Below are 21,386 nucleotides of genomic sequence, written 5' to 3' on the forward strand. Positions count from 1 at the left end.
CAGAGTATTTGAAATGTCTGTGTGGCTTGTCAGATGTTCTTACTTTGTACGCAAAACATGTCCCCGACATAGAGACGAGCCAGCTTGCGTGGCCATGCTGATGCCGTTTCTTCGCTACCTGTACTGCCAGCCTCAGAGGCAAGCGGAGCACGCTTCCCTAAGGCACAGCCTTCTCCGCGTCCTGGTTTCCAGCTGCAACGGAGGCGCAGCTCCCAAGCAGGATAGGGACCGACTGCAGCGGAGCGCCAAGGTTTCCGACAGCCTGCTCAGTTGTCTCTGCCAGTTTGTTCCACTCATACAGGTGATATACTGATGATGCAGCTGGTTTGGGCGATCACCAAATTCATTCCTCCCTCCTACCCCAGATTTAGCCAGTGCTCTGCTCAAAAAGCATACGATAGTCAAGTTCTCAAGAGTTTAAATTACAATTAGAGTTTAAATTGGTTTAAATTAACCTGAAATTTTACTTAAAATGCACAAGTAATTATTGTAGTGTGATTATTATGTTAATGTATATTAAATCTTCTTTTAAAAAAACATTGTACTGTATTTCAGCACAGTGCGAATCTGCAGCTGTGGTGAGTTTCTCAATAGTAAAGCCCTGAGAGACGTTGTGCTATGTTTTAAATAAGGGCTGGGTTGAAAAATGGCAAATCTATTCCTTTGTGCAAATAAAAGGCACATTGAAGATGAAGTGAAGGGACACAACATCCTCAGAGCTTACTGCGCTCCTTTCTCTCTGACTGCAGGTCAACAGTATTGAGGCAGCGCTGGAATTGCACGGTTTTGTGGATGCCCTGTTGCCCTCCCTGCTCCAGGCCCCTGGAGAGTTCTGGTGCTCTGAAAGGGCCCGTCTGATCCTGCAAATGCTTGGTACCTGTAAGCTCAGTTTGCAGTTGAGTGGAGATTGCCGTCCATTCCTTCGCTTGATTCAGAAACTCCTGCCCACCTGCCGGGAGGTAAGGCGCAAATTCAACTTTTACTCTCATTTCGATAATAACGCTTTACAAAGGAATTGGGAGTTCATGCGCATGTTTGGAGAGCCTGTAAATATCTTGGGAAACGATTTATTCAGGAGAGCAGGAAGACTGACTATTGCTGTTGTGCCCTGCAGGTGTTGCCGGTGGAGGAGCTGCTGATGGCTTTGGCCCTGCTGCTGCTGGAGGCGTCAGCTGCTCAGCAGACTGGTCTGCTCAGTCTGGGTAACAACCACGGGACCTCCATCCTTCCCCACCCACCCACCTCTCTCTCTCCACACATTCACTCATTTTGGTCATCATCTTACCTTTAGCACATCTCTCTTGTACAAATACTATAACTTTTCTTTGACTGTTTTTTGGAAAGTATGTTTTCATGTTTTTTGTCCCTCCCTCATTTCATTTCCTCACTTTCTCCATCCGTCTATGCAGCGCTCAGTCTCGTGCCCGAGCAGGCAGAGACATCCCCATGGGGAATGCCTGTGCTGGTTCTGCCCCTGCTGCAGCTCCTGTCCTGTGCTACCCTCACGGAGCCCCTGGCAGACCCCCGCACCCACAGCTGCAACCTCCGTCTGGTTCACAGCCTTCTGCGTAGCATTGAAAAGACTACACTCCGGACTGTGAAGGTAGCACACTAACACATGTTAGCATGAAGTCACTGACAGTCATAGATCACACTCCATTTTTGCAGAAATTTTGTGAGAATATATGCAGAGCATTTACGTTTATTGCAATAGTTGCTTTATGCATATGTACATAAACAATATAAAAGTAAAATCCAGATAATAGGAATTGTTATCCGATTAACTGAAATCACTGCCCAAGTACTCTATAATGAACTCAAGTAAACTCATCCAATAAACTTTAATTGATTCAAGTTCCCTAACCCCAATATGATAGAATTGTGGGTTTTGGGAACTTTTGCACCTATAGTGTGCCATGTAAAGATAAAGATAGATAAAGATAAAGATTCTTTATTAATCCCCAAAGGGAAATTCCAGTGTTGCAGCAGCATTGACATGCATGACAAAACACACATAATGTACAAAAACACACAGTGTTAGTAAAAATGTGGCTTGTGCATTGCCGTTCAGAGAAGGAGTTTCCTATCTTGGCACAGAGGGGAGTCATTGTAGGTGGCTATAACGGTGGCCAGGAATGACCTCCTGTAATGATCCTTATTGCAGCGGAGCTGAAGGAGCCTCTGGCTGAACTCTGTTGTCTGACCAGTCCGTTGTGTAGGGGCTGTGCGGTGTTGTCCATTATGCTGAGCAGCTTGTGCAACATCCTTCTCTCCACAACCAGCTCTAGGGGCTCCAGAGCAGTCCCCAGCACAGAGCCAGCCTTCTTTATCAGTTTGTTCAAATGGAATGTGGGTGTTTGTTTACAAACACTGACTGCATGCTGTTTCTGGTGCATTTTACAGATTAGTCATTTAACAACCCCCTTGTTCTGGCAACACAAGTCAGATAATCTAACACTATTTTGGTTCAACATGTTTGTTCTGCTTTTCTTGGAAATAGTAGCCTTGCAAGGCTCATAAGAGGGTAAAGTTGTCGTTTTGTGGGCAACAGGGAACTTTTTATCCACTATATATTTCTCCATCCATGCAATCCGTTGGTGTGCTTCTCCCTCCCAGTTGGAACCCTGGCTGGCTCTGCCCGTCTGCCCCTGGCATAGTGAGCTGCAGGTGGCGCTGGGTGTTCTGCAGACAGTGGCAGACAAGCCGGCAGCGGCCTGCGAGTGGCTCACGGCACTCACCTCGTCCTTGACGGTCAACCAGCAACTCCACTGGTCTTTAGTCCTCATCGTGGCCTACCTCATCATTACCGGAGAGGAGGAGGTCTGCCGGCTAGCGCTAAATGTCTCAGAGGCCGTCGCTGAAGTGGATCCTACCAAGGTACGGGTAGAATATCACCTAATTTGATATCTGAAAGATGGTGACCCTCAGTTGAAAAATGCCACCCTTGGTGATATTCACACAAATGAAAAATAGACAGCATCATATGTTTGGATCATGGTGGATTATGTTGTGTGAGTTTCAACCAGGGAATATGACCCTACCAAATGCATTTTAAGGATCACCCAGGCCTTATTAAAATGTTGGTTCCCACCATTTACAACCGTTCATAGCACAACCTCGCAGAATGCTTTGCTATTGAGAAACTTACCACTCTGCGGCAACTTCTCACTGTGCTTACATGCATTAAATGTTTAAGCCTTAAGCATGTTATGTTGAGAAAAAAAAAATTCTGTTCCTTTGTAACAGGTTGATGGAGTAAATAGGGGTCTGCTTGTGCCTGTCATATGAAATTCACATTAGAAATTCATTTTTTTCCATAAATACATTATTGTTATATTCTAAAGATGCGAACGTAGTTGGCCGTATCTCAATTAATAATTTGCAAAACAAAATTATTTCTTAGTAGTTACTTTTTTTGTGAGTTGTTTTACTTTTACCTTAATATTTTGATTAAATATAAATACATACATATAAAATGTTATATAATAGTTCATACTTGTGTATGACCTGCTATGGTATATGTACATATCAAGCCCCAAACAGCTTGGAGGAGGTGCTATGAGTTATCCTTTTCTCAATTCAATCAAGAAACTGCTTGCTTTGCAGTCACAGTGAATGTAGGTGCCAGGCTGAGAGAGTCACACAATCAAGCAGGGATTTATGCTAGAACACAAGACGAACAGAAGAACAATCTTTATTTGTCAGACAGCACACCGCACTACAACACATGCTTGCACACACACACATGCACATGCTTTTGGATGGTGGCCGGTGAAATGGCTCCTCTGCATTTAACCCATCCTGGCTTGTCCTTCCTCCGGGGCCACAGCCAGGAGCAGTGGGCATACGTGGACGCGCCCGGGGACCAGGTGATAAGTGTCCATCGCTGGTCAGACGATGATGTGTGCATGTTTTTTTTTTGAGGGGGGCCCTTACTGACGTGAGGTGGAGGAAACCCCCTTTGTGAGCACAGGGAGTACATGCAAAACTCCACACAGAAAGGCTCCTATTTGGGAGATAACCCGCCGGAGCACGGTGCCAACAGCGCCCCAGGCGGGAATCGAACCCAGGACCTTCTTGCTGTGAGGCAGCCGTGCAATGCACGGCGGCGTGAAATGTTGTGGTATAAAAACGTGCCCATATGCATTGTGGACTGCAATATCACAAGTTTTTCCATTTCCATACTTCCACACCAGAGGGCAGAATCACCAGTCCCACTTGATTTCCTTTGACACCATAGATGTGGAAGCTGAAAGCATAGGCTAACATCACCAACCACTCAGGGCCTGGATGAGTAGCGGAATAGCAGCCACAGAGTTACTGTATAGTAGTAGTAATATTAGTCCATTGTAATGCAACAATATAAGAAATGGTTTTATGTGAATAGTTATTATTTAATTCATTGTTTTTGCACATTTAATGCCGAAGAGGTCAGGAAGGAATCAAAAAATCAACAGAAACAGGGGGAGAGGATAACTGACAGACATTACTCGTGACCCTCGGGGACTGTAAATGGAGTCACTTACCCCCTCGAAGATAATGTGAATCATCCCAATCTGTTATAGGGGCCTCATTACTAGGGCTTGTTAGATGCCTCGGTGTAATCCCATGCCTTTCTAATTGCTCCCAGAGTGCTACTTGCCCCGGCCGCTTGACGCACCAGCGCCCGGTTATTGGCACATTAACTCCCATCGGGCTTCCCTCTCGTCTGGCCCGTCACCATGCATCTGCCCGTCAAGCATCCATTTTAACGCCCTGCTATTTATGGGGGCAGGCTCATTTCCAGCAATGTTGATGCCTGCCTTCTGAGTCCCTGTGAACATCATGTAATGGGAAACAAAACCTCATCAGCTCCTGCATTGCATTTTCTCAATTCAAACGACTTTCAGGCAGACATTGTTCAAGATTCAAGAGGTGTATTTGTCACATACATATACATACTTTCATACATACACTGCGTTCCAAATTATTATGCAAATTGGATTTAAATGTCGTATACATTTAATTTTTTGTTTTTCAATTAAACTCATGTATTGGTTTGTGTCTCAGGGCTTTGGATCACTGAAATCAATCTCAGACACCTGTGATAATTAGTTTGCCAGGTGAGCCCAATTAAAGGAAAACTACTTAAGAAGGACGTTCCACGTTATTAAGCAGGCCACAGGTTTCAAGCAATATGGGAAAGAAAAAGGATCTCGCTGCTGCCGAAAAGCGTCAAATAGTGCAATGCCTTGGACAAGGTATGAAAACATTAGATATTTCACAAAAACGTAACCGTAATCATCGTACTGTGAAGAGAGTTGTGGCTGATTCAGAGCACAGACTGGTTGGTGCAGATAAAGGCATAATGAGGAAGGTTCCTGCCAGACAAATTCATCGGATTAAGAGAGCAGCTGCTAAAATGCATCTCTGTTCATCTCATAAAATAGATGATAGATAGAAGAAGAAGAATCTAGGTGGAGGAAACCCCATGTGAGCACGGGGAGAACACGCAAACTCCACACAGAAAGGCAAATGCTTGCTGTGAGGCAGCAGTGCAGTGCACTGCGCCACCGTGCCACACAGATAGATGTTTCGAAAGTACCGCTGACTCCCCAGGCGTCGTCTCCACGGGCTTCCTTCTGGTCTAAACAAAAACCACAGAGAGGAGGTTTGTGGGCGAGATCACCACTGGCAATGCAGAGATTGTAATCATAATTTTATGCAGGATTTTATTAATTCTATTGCGTTCCCCTTCTTCCCAGCTTCAGGAAGTGGTAGTTAATAACTGTCCTGTTGAAGGATACCTTTCAACACAGGCAGCTAGGACTCAGGCCCTGTGGTTGCCAACCGGGCTGCATCCAATGTCCAGGTGGTGTTTTTAACCTCTGTTGGCAGTCTTCATTTCTTACACTCATACCTCAAATTTGACCATTGCACATGCAAACTCTTAATATTTGCCATTAAATGCCAAACTAAACTTAAAATTAGATTTAAAGCGCCGCTCTAAGCTATAAATACTGCAAATAACAAATTTCGTTCATGGAAGTTGTCTGTAGTGTTTAGTTGATAGTTTTCGGGTCATCCGAACGGATCATCTGCATCAAACTGCAATATTTTTCAGTTGAAATGGATTTCTATTTGTTTTAGAATGTCCATGCTCTGTTGGCTGTCAATTAAATTGAAGGCAAAGCCTTTTTTGCCAAAACGGCCAGTGCAGCTGATCGGGTGAAGGTATATAGCGACAAAAAATGATAAATAGAAATTATGATGACTGATGATGACTCATAAGCATGGAGTAGAGTTAATGAAAAAAACAACGGAGTACAATTTGATACAGGAGTCATCACAGCAGTGCTCTTCTCTCTACAGGTTCCGTCACTTCTTACCGTTCTGCTGTATAAATTGGGAAACGAGAAGAACCCAGCTTTGTCCCATGCTGTTTTGTACTCCTTGCCAAAATTTGGAACCCACAAGGTACCGTTAATATCTGCCCTAAATATACTGTAATTGTTCTAATTATTATTATTATTGAGCTTTTACTCCACTAGAAGGATATGGACCTCAGATACGGTAAGGTGATGCAGTTTGGTCAGATGGTATCACAAGCAAAGTTTTGCCCCTTAACTCCTCAACCGTATGTGATGGAAATAAACTTTTCACTGGATTACTTGGGTCACGCTGAGTTAAATGCATATGACCCTGCCCACTTACACTTACACTTCTGCCTGATTACATTTTTTGTTCATTGTCCATTAAATTTTTTTTGCTATTCCTCCAGATTTAGTCCAATCCGCACGAAATGTAATTGTAGTATATATGTACTGAGTCGGAAAAAAGTCATGCATTGATTTCCTTTAATATTCAGTACAGTTTCGCCCCAATTGGCCAAAGGCTGTGGGCGGGGACTATTTTACAAAAACTGTAATAAGTCATGCACGCATTTCTCAATCTTTACCAAATATGGTAAGACTGAGGTACCAAGCAAAATGTGGTATCCATTGACCAAAAGGGGGTACTATAGCGATATTAACTTTCTACATCTCCTTCAGCGTCTTCCAGATTCCGTTGAAATGTTGCACACCAATGTGATAATATGCAACAATGTACTTTGAAAATGCTATGTGTATACTATTGAGTGCCAACTAAAATATCTGACCATTCAAATATCAAACGATGGAATATCCTTCATCCGAATCATAGTTCATCCAAAGCTATTCTACTTGGAAACCTGCCAATGCTCCTTGCAACTACAGTGGGGCAAAAAAGTATTTAGTCAGCCACCAATTGTGCAAGTTCTCCCACTTAAAAAGATGAGAGAGGCCTGTAATTTTCATCATAGGTACACTTCGACTATGAGAGACAGAATGGGGGAAATAATCCAGGAAATCACATTGTAGGATTTTTAATGAATTAATTGGTAAATTCCTCGGTAAAAGAAGTATTTGGTCACCTACAAACAAGCAAGATTTCTGGCTTTCACAGACCTGTTACTTTTTCTTTAAGAGGCTCCTCTGTCCTCCACTCGTTACCTGTATTAATGGCACCCGTTTGAACTCGTTATCAGTATAAAAGACACCTGTCCACAACCTCAAACAGTCACACTCCAAACTCCACTATGGCCAAGACCAAAGAGCTGTCAAAGGACACCAGAAACAAAATTGTAGACCTGCACCAGGCTGGGAAGACTGAATCTGCAATAGGTAAGCAGCTTGTTGTGAAGAAATCAACTGTGGGAGCAATTATTAGAAAATGGAAGACATACAAGACCACTGATAATCTCCCTCGATCTGGGGCTCCACGCAAGATCTCACCCCGTGGGGTCAAAATGATCACAAGAACGGTGAGCAAACATCCCAGAAGCACACGGGGGGACCTAGTGAATGACCTGCAGAGAGCTGGGAGCAAAGTAACAAAGGCTACCATCAGTAACACACTACGCCGCCAGGGACTCAAATCCTGCAGTGCCAGACGTGTCCCCCTGCTTAAGCCAGTACATGTCCAGGCCCGTCTGAAGTTTGCTAGAGAGCATTTGGATGATCCAGAAGAGGATTGGGAGAATGTCATATGGTCAGATGAAACCAAAATAGAACCTCTTTGGTAAAAACTCAACTTGTCGTGTTTGGAGGAGAAAGAAAGCTGAGTTGCATCCAAAGAACACCATACCTACTGTGAAGCATGGGGATGGAAACATCATGCTTTGGGGCTGTTTTTCTGCAAAGGGACCAGGACGACTGATCCGTGTAAAGGAAAGAATGAATGGGGCCATGTACCGTGAGATTTTGAGTGAAAACCTCCTTCCATCAGCAAGGGCATTGAAGATGAAACGTTGCTGGGTCTTTCAGCATGACAATGATCCCAAACACACCGCCCGGGCAACGAAGGAGTGGCTTCGTAAGAAGCATTTCAAGGTCCTGGAGTGGCCTAGCCAGTCTCCAGATCTCAACCCCATAGAAAATCTTTGGAGGGAGTTGAAAGTCCGTGTTGCCCAGCGACAGCCCCAAAACATCACTGCTCTAGAGGAGATCTGCATGGAGGAATGGACCAAAATACCAGCAACAGTGTGTGAAAACCTTGTGAAGACTTACAGAAAACGTTTGACCTCTGTCATTGCAAACAAAGAGTATATAACAAAGTATTGAGATGAGCTTTTGTTATTGACCAAATACTTATTTTCCACCATCATTTGCAAATAAATTCTTTAAAAATCAGACAATGTGATTTTCTGGATTTTTTTTTCCTCATTTTGTCTCTCATAGTTGAGGTATACCTATGATGAAAATAACAGGTCTCTCTCATCTTTTTAAGTGGCAGAACTTGCACAATTGGTGGCTGACTAAATACTTTTTTGCACTACTGTATATGTTCCACATCACATTTTAAATGTGAACCATCTATCTGGATATAGCGGAAGTTTTAATTTTTTATGTATATTAATTTATGTTTCTCTCAAAAACTATAAATACTATTACAGATAGTACATATACACAGATTATGCAGTCCCAGTCATCAGCCCCAACCCCCCTTTCACATAAATGATGGTCACAATCATCAGGTTTTGATCAATTTGACTGGGAGTTATATGTGAATCACACACTCTCTCATAGTGCAGAGCCCCCCAAAAGAAAGAAAATAATAAACCATTGTAAAATAAAAATTCAAAAACTGAAATTCATATCCAAACCCTTCAGTACTTGTTGTTCAGTACTTGGTTGACATTTCAACAACTGAAATGAAACAAACGGGTTGAATACTTATTTTGATTTTAACCCATCTGCTCTTAAAAGCTGACTTCATTAAATAAATGACTTAAAATTAAATAAGAAAGCAGAGTGCGCAGAGTGTATTCTGTATGTTCCACTGGTAGGTGCCTGACATGCAGTGTGGCTGTAGTTTTATATTTTCTTCCTTATTTATAATGGACTTCATGCTAACTCAGACTCTTTTTGTTGTTGTTTCATTGTACTTTTATTGTACTCCTACTCCAATTACTAATTAACTAATATTATTTGTATTATTTGATTACTAATATTCATTCATATCCACATCCTTAGATACTTATTGAGCTTGGGTTGAGAATACTTAGTTAAATTCCATACCGTGAAGGTGTAATAATAATACAAATGGAGTCTTCAGCCATCCCTAACCTGACTCATCACATGTTCATTGGCTGTGCCAGTTATGTGTTCCCCAGGTGCTCCATGTTCTCCAGATGCTGGCTAACACTTCCAAGCTGAGAGCCATGGCGATGCGTCTAATGACAGCCCTCTGGGAGAAGCAGGTCAGCGTTCCCTACCTTGTCTGAAACCAGATCATCCTTTTGTTTTCTTTTAAACACCAATAAAACACAGCTTGGAACACAGTTTATGGTATATTAGTTTGGAAAGTAAGTAAAGGTAAAAGAACTAAAAGAAACCTACAACAGCTTGTACCCTTTTAATGGGGTATAAACATGTGCAAATAGCCCATGCATTTAGCTATAAAATAGGACCCCCACACACACTCACAAATTAAGCACTTCTAAATCCTAATAACACAATACATAGGTCACCATCTTTTTTTTTATTTTCATTTTTAGATGGATACTTTATTTGTCCAAGAAGTGGAAAAAAATTGCTATTTCCATTGTGGCAGTTTTGCCACCACCCAAGTGGCGTTTTCAGGGACCTCAGGCACGGAGACCCTTGTCACTGAGGAGGGCCTTAAGGTCGCTAGTAATCAAAGTCACCAAACAGAAGCTAGTGTAGTCCCTTATGCAATGTGTCCCAGACCCCCGATGTCCTCCCTATATACTGTAGCTCACAAAGTCCCTCCCAATCCAGTAGCCCGATGCAGGCTTGGGCCTGATGATGCAGGTCTGTCTAAACTGTTGTCGCCATGTCAGGAGCGCGTGTACCCGGAACTGCAGCGACTGCTAGGCCAGCAGGAGAAGTGGGGCACGGTGTCGGGGAGAGAGGCCCAGTGGGAGCAGGTTCTGGCCCGGGCTGCTTGCCTCAAGTCCATCTGCAGCCAGAGGTCAGCCCCCCTAACAATCACTAGTATTTTATTTGCTCATTCTGCAAATTTACCATGATACTGTATCGTTGTCATTGCCTGTTACCTCAAAAAGCTGCTCTGATTTGGAGCTTTCAAAATACAATTTGACACCAGAGTGGGGGGGGGTGTGTGTGTGTGTGTGTGTCTGTGTGTGTGTGTGTGTGTGTGTGTGTGTGTGTGTGTGTGTCCCAGACCATACCAGCATGGTGGTGACATGTTGGCGGCCATTACACACACTCTGAAACAGTGCTCTAAACCAGACCTGGCCACCCCTGCAGCTCTCGCCCTGCAAGGACTACAGGAACTGTGTCGAGCCGAGGAGAGTCCTTTCACTCGCACACACACACACACACACACACACACACACACACACACACACGCACACACACACACACACGCACACACATACTTTCTTGGTAGTTACCCATGGGCAGAAAATAGGAGATTTTATGTGGATTGCAGATTTTCTTCCTTAGTCTCTTGATATTATTTTGCCATATCTACCAAAAAAGATGTAGGCCTAGGCGACATCAAACACCACTTGAATGCCATCATTCATGAACACACGCGTATAGGTAATGCCTAAATACCGTCTTCAATAAAACATTCAAAAATAAACCTATTTTTGAATATTTTTGCAGGCTACAATGTACACGTTTAATCCAGAAATGGCTGTGAATAAATATAGAAATGTTAATTTATATATAAATAAGGCCCATCCCCCATCGAATACCTCAAATGAACCCTCTTGGCTTTAGTAATATAAAACCTCTAGAATGAAAGCAGGATGAAGTTGGCATGAATGTGGTCTTTACTTTGTGTGTGTGTGTGTGTGTGTGTGTGTGTGTGTGTGTGTGTGTGTGTGTGTGTGTGTGTGTGTGTGTGTGTGTGTGTGTGTGTGTGTGTGTGTGTGTGTGGTACAGGTAGTGGACATAATCTCCACCTGGAGGGCCCTGGGGCCGAAGCTGTGCTGCGATTCCCGGCCCCAAATGGTGAAAGCTACAGCTGAGCTGCTTCAACTAGTGCCCAGACTGACAGTCAAGTCAGAGGAGTATGAGGTAGATGCAGCGACAGGAAAGGAACGATGTTGTGTGCGTTTTGTGTTTTTATATTCTGAACTTTGATTGAAGCTCCTTTGTTACAGTCTGTTACAATTTTATTTAAAACTGTGTGTGGATATTTGAAGAAATGTCTTTATGGTAAGGCCCCCTTGGTAGACTGAGCCCTCAGAGTTGGATAACCCCTGACCTATCCAATCATGCGGTTGCAGTTTATCAGAACGACTGAATGCTGTGATGCTCTGATTGTCACAGGCTGTGTTGTCCTAGAATGACGTAGAAATAATCTCCAGTAGGTAAGTCCGGTTAGCCTCTCAATGTATTAGTCTTTTGATGCAGGTTTTTTTTTGTTTTTTTGTTTTTTTTCACAGCAACTGAAAGGGGAAGTGGTGAGCTTTCTCTGGAGCTACGCTTTAAGCAAGGTGTGTGTTGACATCTGCTGCATTCTTTGAGCGGGCGTCTAGATCGTTGCACATCACCACTCATTGATATGCTACCTTTACACTTGATGAAATGTTTTTGTTTAAGATCAATCGTAGCAAAGTGTAGAAGTGTCGATTGTTGGTATTGTGACATTTTCCTCCATGTTTCGATTCATTTTATTCTTTTGTAGGATTCCAATCGTTTATTTGTCTTTTATGTACACGCGTGTTTAAAGAGATTGCTGCATATCTGAGTCCTCGATCGGCATTGGCGGGTTGTGTGACGGACAGAAACTTGACATGTGTGTTTATGCAGGAGCCGGATGTATCCAGGTGTGGCTACAGAGCGCTTTCAGAGTTCCCTGAAGCTGCTCATACAATCTTCCACCTCCCTGAGCCAGTAAGGAGCTTTCCTACCACTTGGCTAAACAGCCTTTGATTTACACCTTTTCACCACTCTGTCCAGTAATTTTACTCAGAGAAGATGGGTAGACAGACAGCATGGTTCAAATTCATTGAACCATGAAATAGCGTGATGAGGATAATGATCATCGAGCAACCTGATCGGTTGACTCCTGGCTCTCTATTTACATTATATTTGATATAGCAAACCTTAAAATGCATGAAGGAGAGGCATCATTTCCCACGGCCTGGTAATTAAAAGAGTAAACCAACTCTTTCCTTTTTCTGTGGCTCGTGCTAGGCACGACCGGTTCCCAAGCTTCCCAAGAGTGAGGAGGAAGGGGAAGAGGACGAGGAGCAGGATCTAAGCGTCCCTGGGTCATCTTACGTGAAGCTCCTGGCCCTCACCCAGCACTCCGTCCTCTCCGGTGGGTCATGTTGAGCGTCATCTTGAATAGTGTTGTTTTTACCTTTTGACAAACTGATGAAATTACACATTAATGAGCAAGTCTTTTTTGAGTCTTGATTAGTGAAACTTTGAGTTTCACTAATCAAGTCTGAGTCGCCTTGTTCCGTTTAACGGTCAAATTTTTTGGAACATAAGTAACATATTCTCCTGTTCTTATCGTGACCACTGAAGGAGCAACCACAATCAATGAAATTGTCTTGTGTCATTTATAATACTGTTCTGTGATGGATAGTGCTAAACTTGTGTCATTTTATTTGTATTTTAATTCTGTTGTGTGGCAGTATCTCCTACCATGCGCCACCCAAGTGGTGTGTTCAGGGACCTCCGGCACAGAGACACAGACGACGGGGTTGTTTATTGTACAGAGTGGCATAGTTGGAATTAGCCCAGGAGCAGATAGACATACACTACTCACAAAAAGTTAGGGATATTTGGCTTTCGGGTGAAATTTATGGAAAATGTAAAAAGTTCACATGACAGTGATATTATATCATGAAAGTAGGGCATTTAAGTAGAAGCATACAATGGTGATTTCCTCATCTCAAACAATTGATTGAAACAAAAGCCAACAACAGCAGTGGCTATACCACAACAAAAAATGTCAATGTCTCAATAACTTGACATGTGCCCTTGAGCATCAATTACAGCTTGACAACGACGTTTCATGCTGTTCACAAGTCAACTTATTGTCTGCTGAGGCCTGGCACCCCACTCTTCTGGAAGGGCGGCCCTCAGGTCATTGAGGTTCTTGGGTACAGAGTTACGAGCCTCTAAACGGCGACTCAGCTGATCCCATAGATTTTCTATGGGATTCAGGTCTGGAGAAAGTGCAGGCCACTCCATTTGAGGTACCCCAGTCTCCAGCAGCCATTCCCTAATGATGCAACCTCCATGAGCTGGAGCATTGTAGTCCATGAAGATGAAATTAGGCCTGTGTTGTTCATGCAGGGGCACAATTACTGTATTAATGAGGTTATTCAGGTAGTATGGGCTTGTCACTGTACCATTCACAAAGTGTAGGGAAGTTCTGCATTGACTAGACACACCTGCCCACACTGTAACACCACCACCACCAAAGGCTCGTCTGGTGACAACAGTAGCTGATGCATTGCACTCTCCTTGACGTCTCCAACATCGTTTGCGGCCATCATTTCTACTCAACGTGAATTGACTTTCACCAGAGAACAGCACTGAGGCCCACTGGTCCCTCGTCCAGCCTAAATGCTCCCTGGCCCATGCAAGACGATGATGCCTGTGCCTGGTGGTGTGTCAGGTACCCTTGCAGGTCGTCTAGCACGCAGACCACGCTGATGTCAACGGTTTGGAATGGTCTGACGTGACACTTGGATGCCTCTCACCTCCCTTAAATGTGCCTGGAGTTGAGAGGCATTCATCATCCGGTTCGGTTGTCGTTGTTGATCGAAATGGCCACTAAAATGGGAAAAAAAGAAGGAAATGTGTTGATTAAAATGTAAATGAATGAATGGATGGATGTTCAAGGTAGGATGGGTCAGGACTAAAGACCAAATGAATAAAGTTTCTTAACCACTATAGATATAAAACGCTATGCTCATGGATGAATACAGCATGAGAGTGCAGCTGGAATATTAGGAGGCAGAGAGCGCGAGAGTCAATGAATACAGCGAGTGGCAGTGTGAATGTCACTAATCAGCATATCCTAGCAAACTTTTTAACACAGTTTAAACAACTGAAAACAAGACAATCTGTGAAAGAGAATTGGACTTCACTCAAGTTATTGATTTTCCTGAAAGCAACACAAACTGTTAAAATCGAAGTAAAAATTCATTTCTGTTTTTCCCCTTTGTTAATATCACGTTCTTAATATTGAAATAATGTATCATAATTACATAGGACCATTATCACTCAATAAAAAAAAATAATAATTTGGTAACCATTTTGCCTGCTAGTCAACCGAAAGTTTGAAATGCTGGTAAAATGGACTGACATGAAAATAACATTGTCTCCCCTTCCAGCTTACGAGCTCTTCCTGAGCTCGCTGGTGAAGCAGGAGATGAGCCACATGCCCCGGGGGGTGTACCACTCGGCTCTGAGAGGTGGCACGCTACGCTCTGACCAGGGCAAAACAGTGGCCGGCATCCCGGCCTTCATGCTGAAGAGCTACGAGAAAAACAAGCAGCCCGGCTTGAAACCCGGACTGGCAGGTGCGCCATGATTGGCCAAGTGCTCCGAGCAAATGAAAGCACGCGGGTCCTATTCAACTTTGTAAATATGAATATCATCGATGGCTTATTAGGTCTCCTTTGACTTTTCACAAAAAGTAGGACGTCTAAGCAGAATCTACATTGGTGTAACTTCTTGTTTCCAAAAACGCAGAAATAATTCCAATCATACCAAACAAGAAATTCAAAGAAGAAAACATAAGACCAATACCAGGAACATTTCTGAAAGCACTTCATGATGCGCTACGATATGGCACCAGTGGTAATTTAGGACGATGGTGCTATTTAGGAACGCCCTTGAGTGAGCGTGCGTGTCTTCCTGTCCCTGTAGCTGGACTGCTCCTCTCCTACGAGCTGCCCGTGCAGACCGACCGGGAAGGCCGGCCCATCACACGCTTCCTCATCAGCCGCGGTCGCAGCTATCAGCAGACGCTAGTCGCCCTCATCCATGAGGTACTCTAGATCTCCAACTTCTACTGTACTTATGGCACATCTCGGTCGATTGGACCAAGATCGAATAGCAATGTGCGACATAAGAAATCAAGGGCTGTCGATCACTTTTTTTTTTTCTCCCTGTATAAAATAAACCCTGTTCCAAGCAGCGGGAGAAGATTAGAGGTAATTTAGCTTGCCAATGCCAAAGCAGGAACAGGCAGGAGATTGGTTCTGTTAATGCGTTTTTAAAAATAGAATCAAAACAAATCTGTTAACCTTTTTATTTTTTATTTTTTTATTCACAGAAAGTCTTGCTGATATTTTCTACCATAACATTAGTCAGTTGCCGCGATTTCTCTCCAGGTGAACATTCAGCCATCTGAGTGGCACCGCGCACTCCTGCTACCACAGGCCTGGGGGGACTTCATGAGTCGAGCCTTTCATGCTGTCCTACAGGTGTGTGTGTGTGTGTGTGTGTGTGTGTGTGTGTGTGTGTGTGTGTGTGTGTGTGTGTGTGTGTGTGTGTGTGTGTGTGTGTGTGTGTGTGTGTGTGTGTGTGTGTGTGTGTGTAATAATTTCCTAGCACAATAATGTTGGTATCTGCTAAGTCCCTAATTTGTCTTTTCATTTGTTCTTTTCTGTGATCTGGTCATCAGGCTCAAGTTGCCGAGTTGGAGATGCAGCAGAAGCAAGGCAGGGAAAGCCCCGAGGTACTGCAGTACAAGCAGCACTGCGCCTGGCTCTGGTGAGGATAGCGCATTATCACACACACTGTGCCCCTCACATACCTGCACGCCTTAAATAACGTGGAAGGTTTTGCTCTAAACGCAGCAGTAAGGCTTCCTGGGCCACACAAAATCCATCCCATTCGGGGATGAAATGCATTGGGCGTTGTGGTAATCCGACAAGAGCTTCTAGTTTTTCCATCCTTCCTTTTTCTCTCTCAACCCCTTTTGATCTCATGTTCCTCCTTTCCTCTTCCTGACAGGACAAGAGACCAGCTGGTAGACGTCATTAAATCTGCTGCCAAGTGAGTCTCTTGCTACACTTCGCCCACACATTGCAATGCTAACATTGGCAAACAGTTTAGGATCTAAACAGTCTGTTACTAATATGCTTTGTTTTAAAAATACTGAATCAGTAAAATGAGCTAAGCACCTCCTCATAAACATATTAATAATAATAATCAAAAGCCAAAATTTGGTGTAAAACTTGTGATACTCGCCAATTCTTTTCTATCAAAGCTTTTCAGTATGTGGCAAAATCATGCAACAAATGTTTAATTAAAATATTCAACATATTCGTGTGAAGTACATAATGCAGGATTATAGTTTTAAGATGACTCAGGGGGGTTGTCAATTGAGAGTCGACAGGCACACACTTCTTTTGTTTCGTTCAATTAGGAAAAGGAGTAAAATGAGAACATCTAAAATAATAAAAGCACACTGCTTTTATTTGTTTTATTTGGAGAAACGGCCACGCGCAGAAGAGCCTAAATGCGTGATGGAGAGTCTCCATTACGCATTTACTTCGCCACTTCTCTACACTTGCCTGTTTTACAAATTATCAGTCTTAAATAAACATAAAACTTTAAATAATTGTCAGACATTAGTTCTTGTGATCTAAAGTGTTTAATAAAAATGTAAAATTGTGAGGAAATCCTTGGGGGTGCTGTGCCAGTGCGATGCAAAATCCTGACTGTGCAAACCCCCCCTTAGTGCCACCACTAGGGGATTTCTCCCCCTTTACGCAGGGGGAGACCCCAACGGGGTTTTATCGCGCACGGAGTGGAGGCACTGAAGATGCTGCCTTTTTTTCCCCCCGCGCAGTTACTATCAGCTTTCTGCAGACGGTAATAATTTCACTCTAACTGCGTCTGGCTATTAGCGCCAGTGTTTGTGAATTGGATATTTTTTGCAACGAGGCTCATTTGCATAGAAAGGGCTAAATTTTGTGCCAAAAGTATGCATGATACCTAATTTATAAATGTGCAAAAAGCACCGGTGCACCCAGACGCTATTTGCGTGGCAGCACAGTTAGCAGTGCATCTCACTGTTTGCCTGTGCTTTGAGAATTATGCGGTTGTTTTTTGTGTTATTTGCGCAGGTTCAGCGTCACTAAAGCCTTTTGCCCCATAGCCTCAACACACATAAAACACTAGGGATAGGGGACATCTTGCTACTGTATGTAAGGCTCATTAAAAGAAGGCATGTGATCAGAAGAATCAAATCAAAGAATCAATACATAAATGGTCATATGGATGAAAGCATAAATTATTGGATTATTCCCATCACACCCCACACTTAAGTTGTGGATGCTGCAAACAGCTGTTTGCAAGATGTGCAGCAATGAGATAATGTTTTTGTAATTAGTGTTGTGTAATTGTTGCTGCTTCTGGTCTGGATGTGGTATATTACTTGGCACACAGTAAAAACAGACAAAATCTTTGTCTTGAAATTGACTTTCCGCAAATCTTCCCCTTAATGGCCAGATTTGCTCATGGCAGTTATGCAGTGTACATTATGGTCTTGATACCAAAAATTGGTTGTTATCAAAGTTTTCTTATATTCAAGGATGAGGTTTTCAGAATGGATGGAAATCAAAATGTAGTATTAAACTGCGAAATATCAAATTGTTTCCAAAAATCAAACGTTTCCTCCATTGATTTTGACAACTTTGGTCTTTCAACAACTCTGTTGTTTCAATCAATGTAGTGTGTGTAGCGTGGCTGCAGCTCATGTTCTACTTTGGCAACAATGTAGAACATTGTTCTGAGTGCTGGAAAATATATTCCTGTGCCATATTACGGCAAACTATACATTTTCTAAGAATTGAGTTGAGTAGGTAAAATTCCTTGTTGGACAAGATAGGTGCTCCAACTTCTTTCCACCATGCTCTCCCTTTGACAGCGTGTCCTCTTTTTGTGTTTCAGGGATAGTCCGGTGGTCCAGGGTAATTGCATCCTGGCCTTGAGCGGGCTAGCTGCCGCTCTGGCCAAATACGAGAGCAGCCTGCCCATAGATGACAATCTCACCGTAAGTTGGACGCTCTGGGAACTCCATAGCAACGACTGGGTTAATCATTTCTGCTAATACTGCTCGTCTCGGCTCTTAATGTTCACCTAGAAGCATCTTGTGATCCTGTGTGACGGGGCCTCAAAGCCACCTCCAGTGTTATTTATTAAAAATGATTGAGCTATTATCGTTCACGCTGCTGCAATATCCACTTTTGCATCAAGGTACAGGAACCATTATGGAAAATGTGACATTTAATTGCTGGTCGATTGGTTCTTGTGCTTTGACTTCCTATTTAGGCAGGACCAGAGTGCGTTCCAACAGATACGTGGTTGGCCATGGTGCTGGACACTCTCCTCAGCGTTATCAGCAGCAGTTACAAGGCCCGCGGACACATCTTCCCCTGGTTTCTTCATGTACAGTACCTTTCTTTCTTCAAGTTGTTTCCAGAATATCTTGTCTCTTTTCAGTAAACAATACAGCCACAGTTGTAACTGTAACACAGTATGAAGTATTAACATGATATCAAATCAATGTATTAATGACCTGAAAGTCTAAGTGAAATTGGTGCTCTTGCCACTTTAAATGTAAAAAAATAATGATCAAAATCAATGGTCAACCGGGGGTCCGCGGAAGTATGGTCACTCAGCCATTATTCTCATGGCTGAGTGACTTAAGGTCTACCTGTTACAGAAGTGCGGGATTTATTATTTAGAAGTAAAGGGCATTTACACTAAAATCAGTTTTTACAAAATGAAGTCCCATACCAACAGAGAACAATGGAAAGAAATAGAGAGAATGGAGAGACAGCTTTTGTTTTGTTTCGTTCGAGTCAAAAACGAAGGAAACCAAACAAACAAACAAATAAATAAATAAAAAACAATGTGTTTTTCTAGTTGGCACCGGAGACAGAGTGCGTAACGGCTCTGTTTCTCCAAGACGGAATCATTGAATCATTGAATCTCTTTGTTTTGTTCGCATTTTCATTTCATACAAGCAGGAAACTTACATAAATAAATTGAAATCAAAAATAAAAAGACAGCTGGTGGACATTGGGGGTTAGTTATGTTTTTGTTTTTAGGAAATGAATGGCAATAAATCAATTAAAATCTAAAGCATCATAACAGAGTATATTAAAAAAGGTTAATAAGGCATTATAAATATGTTATTAAAGGTCAGGCTAAAAATGCAAAAAAAAAAAAAAATGACAATTAGAGGGTTCCTGCCTGTAGATATTGCATGTAAATATTGCACTTCATATTTCAAAAAAGCTTAAATTGTGTTTGACCTTGACATTAAATGAGCCACTTTATTTAACGGGGATGGTAGCTCAGGCGGTAGAGCTGGTGGTCTAGTGATCTAAAGGTTGCTGGTTCCATCCCAGGCTCCTCCTGCTAGCATGCTGTAGTGTCCTTGAGCAAGACACTTAACCCCTAATTGCTCCTGATGGCTGCGTCCGTCGGTGTTTGAATAATTGTAAGTCGCTTTCGATAAAAGCGTCTGCTAAATGACTAAATGTAAATTTATATAAAACACTTTTCATCCATATTAATTCGTATTTTAATTCCCATGGGGTTTGGATGAACGAGGCTCTCCTGAAAATGTAATATTATGGTTTTAGCAAAATTAAGATAATTGAAAGTATATTTCTACACCTTAGCGTTCCTACTCAGGGGAGAACACGGCCAGTGCGATTGCCCGTTCCTGCGCCTCCCTGGCTTTGTCTCTTCTGGCGTCCGTGCTGGCTCGCCGGCACGGGGACAGGGTGTCTGAAGTGCTGTCCATCCTGCAGGCAGGCCTGCCCTGCTCCTCCAGCGCAGATGACTCCCAGGCCGTCCAGTTCCACTCGGGCCTTGCCCTGGGCATGGTCCTGTCCTCTCTACACACTGAACACCTCAGGTAGTGACAGCTGCGACAGCCCAGTCCAGCAGGGCAAACTTTTAAGCCAACTTAAAATCTTGGAGTGTAAATGCACAGTATATTGTGGCACAAAATGTCCTGACACAAAAAAACATGATAAGTGCGAGTACAATATTGAAATATACCATATTGACCCGAATATAAGAGTTTTTTTTTTCCTGGAAATAGGTCTGAAAAAGTAGGGTTGTCTTATGTTCAGGGTCTACAATTTTAAATGTCACTATACGGTACAATAATAAAAAAATGTACGTGTGCATTAGGAGGAGTGTTGCCATTTGTTTCTGCAGACATACCCGACAACTGTCGGGCAACTCCAACACACCGTCCTCATCCAATCCACCACTTGCTCATCTCCATTGCTATCGTAGTTCACTGGGAACCCAAAGGGAAAACCCCACATGGCTTATTTAAAAGAAGCATGCAGCTCCTGTGTGATTGACTCAGTCAGACGCCAGTCAAGATTGACTTGCCAGTCAATCTTGGCAAGTTACTAACTTGCTAACAACTTCTGGATAAAGTTTAGTTCTGCAGCTTGACGTTTCACAGTGCATTGCACTGTTGCCTCACAGCAAGAAGGTCCTGGGTTTGATTCCCTCCTGGGGCGCTGTTGGCACCGTGCTCCGGTGGGTTATCTCCCATTAGGGGCCTTTCTGTGTGGAGTTTGCATGTTCTCCCTGTGCTCACATGGGGTTTCCTCCATCTAACATCAGTAAGGACCCCCACCAAAAAACATGCACATCATCGTCTGACCAGCGATGGACATCCTGTATGGAACCAGGTCCCTGGGCACGGCGTCGAATGCTGCCCACTGCTCCTGGCTGCCCCCCGAAGGAAGGACAAGCCGGGATGGGTCAAATGCAGAGGACCCATTTCACTGGCTACCATCCAAAGCATGCGTTATAGTGTGGTGTGACGAATAAAGGTTCTTCTTCTTACAGATTTTCTTTATA

At 43.1% G+C, this 21,386-nt stretch overlaps 1 protein-coding gene across 1 annotated transcript in view; it reads left to right on the plus strand.

Annotated features, from left to right (window-relative positions):
* Positions 1–21,386, plus strand: part of focad (focadhesin) — a 64,233-nt gene that overhangs the window by 18,574 nt on the left and 24,273 nt on the right. The window contains exons 7-27 of the mRNA XM_080023127.1: positions 73–301; positions 750–959; positions 1,115–1,202; positions 1,410–1,603; positions 2,617–2,877; positions 6,352–6,456; positions 9,659–9,760; positions 10,364–10,494; positions 10,708–10,838; positions 11,443–11,573; positions 11,945–11,995; positions 12,312–12,395; positions 12,699–12,825; positions 14,861–15,049; positions 15,399–15,520; positions 15,866–15,958; positions 16,159–16,247; positions 16,491–16,532; positions 18,435–18,537; positions 18,816–18,932; positions 20,177–20,415. Of these exons, the coding sequence (XP_079879253.1) occupies positions 73–301; positions 750–959; positions 1,115–1,202; positions 1,410–1,603; positions 2,617–2,877; positions 6,352–6,456; positions 9,659–9,760; positions 10,364–10,494; positions 10,708–10,838; positions 11,443–11,573; positions 11,945–11,995; positions 12,312–12,395; positions 12,699–12,825; positions 14,861–15,049; positions 15,399–15,520; positions 15,866–15,958; positions 16,159–16,247; positions 16,491–16,532; positions 18,435–18,537; positions 18,816–18,932; positions 20,177–20,415 (2,838 nt within the window). The remainder of the gene's footprint in view (positions 1–72; positions 302–749; positions 960–1,114; positions 1,203–1,409; positions 1,604–2,616; positions 2,878–6,351; positions 6,457–9,658; positions 9,761–10,363; positions 10,495–10,707; positions 10,839–11,442; positions 11,574–11,944; positions 11,996–12,311; positions 12,396–12,698; positions 12,826–14,860; positions 15,050–15,398; positions 15,521–15,865; positions 15,959–16,158; positions 16,248–16,490; positions 16,533–18,434; positions 18,538–18,815; positions 18,933–20,176; positions 20,416–21,386) is intronic.

Source organism: Zeus faber (genome assembly GCF_960531495.2).
Source record: "Zeus faber genome assembly, chromosome: 22".
Taxonomy (NCBI): Eukaryota; Metazoa; Chordata; class Actinopteri; order Zeiformes; family Zeidae; genus Zeus; species Zeus faber.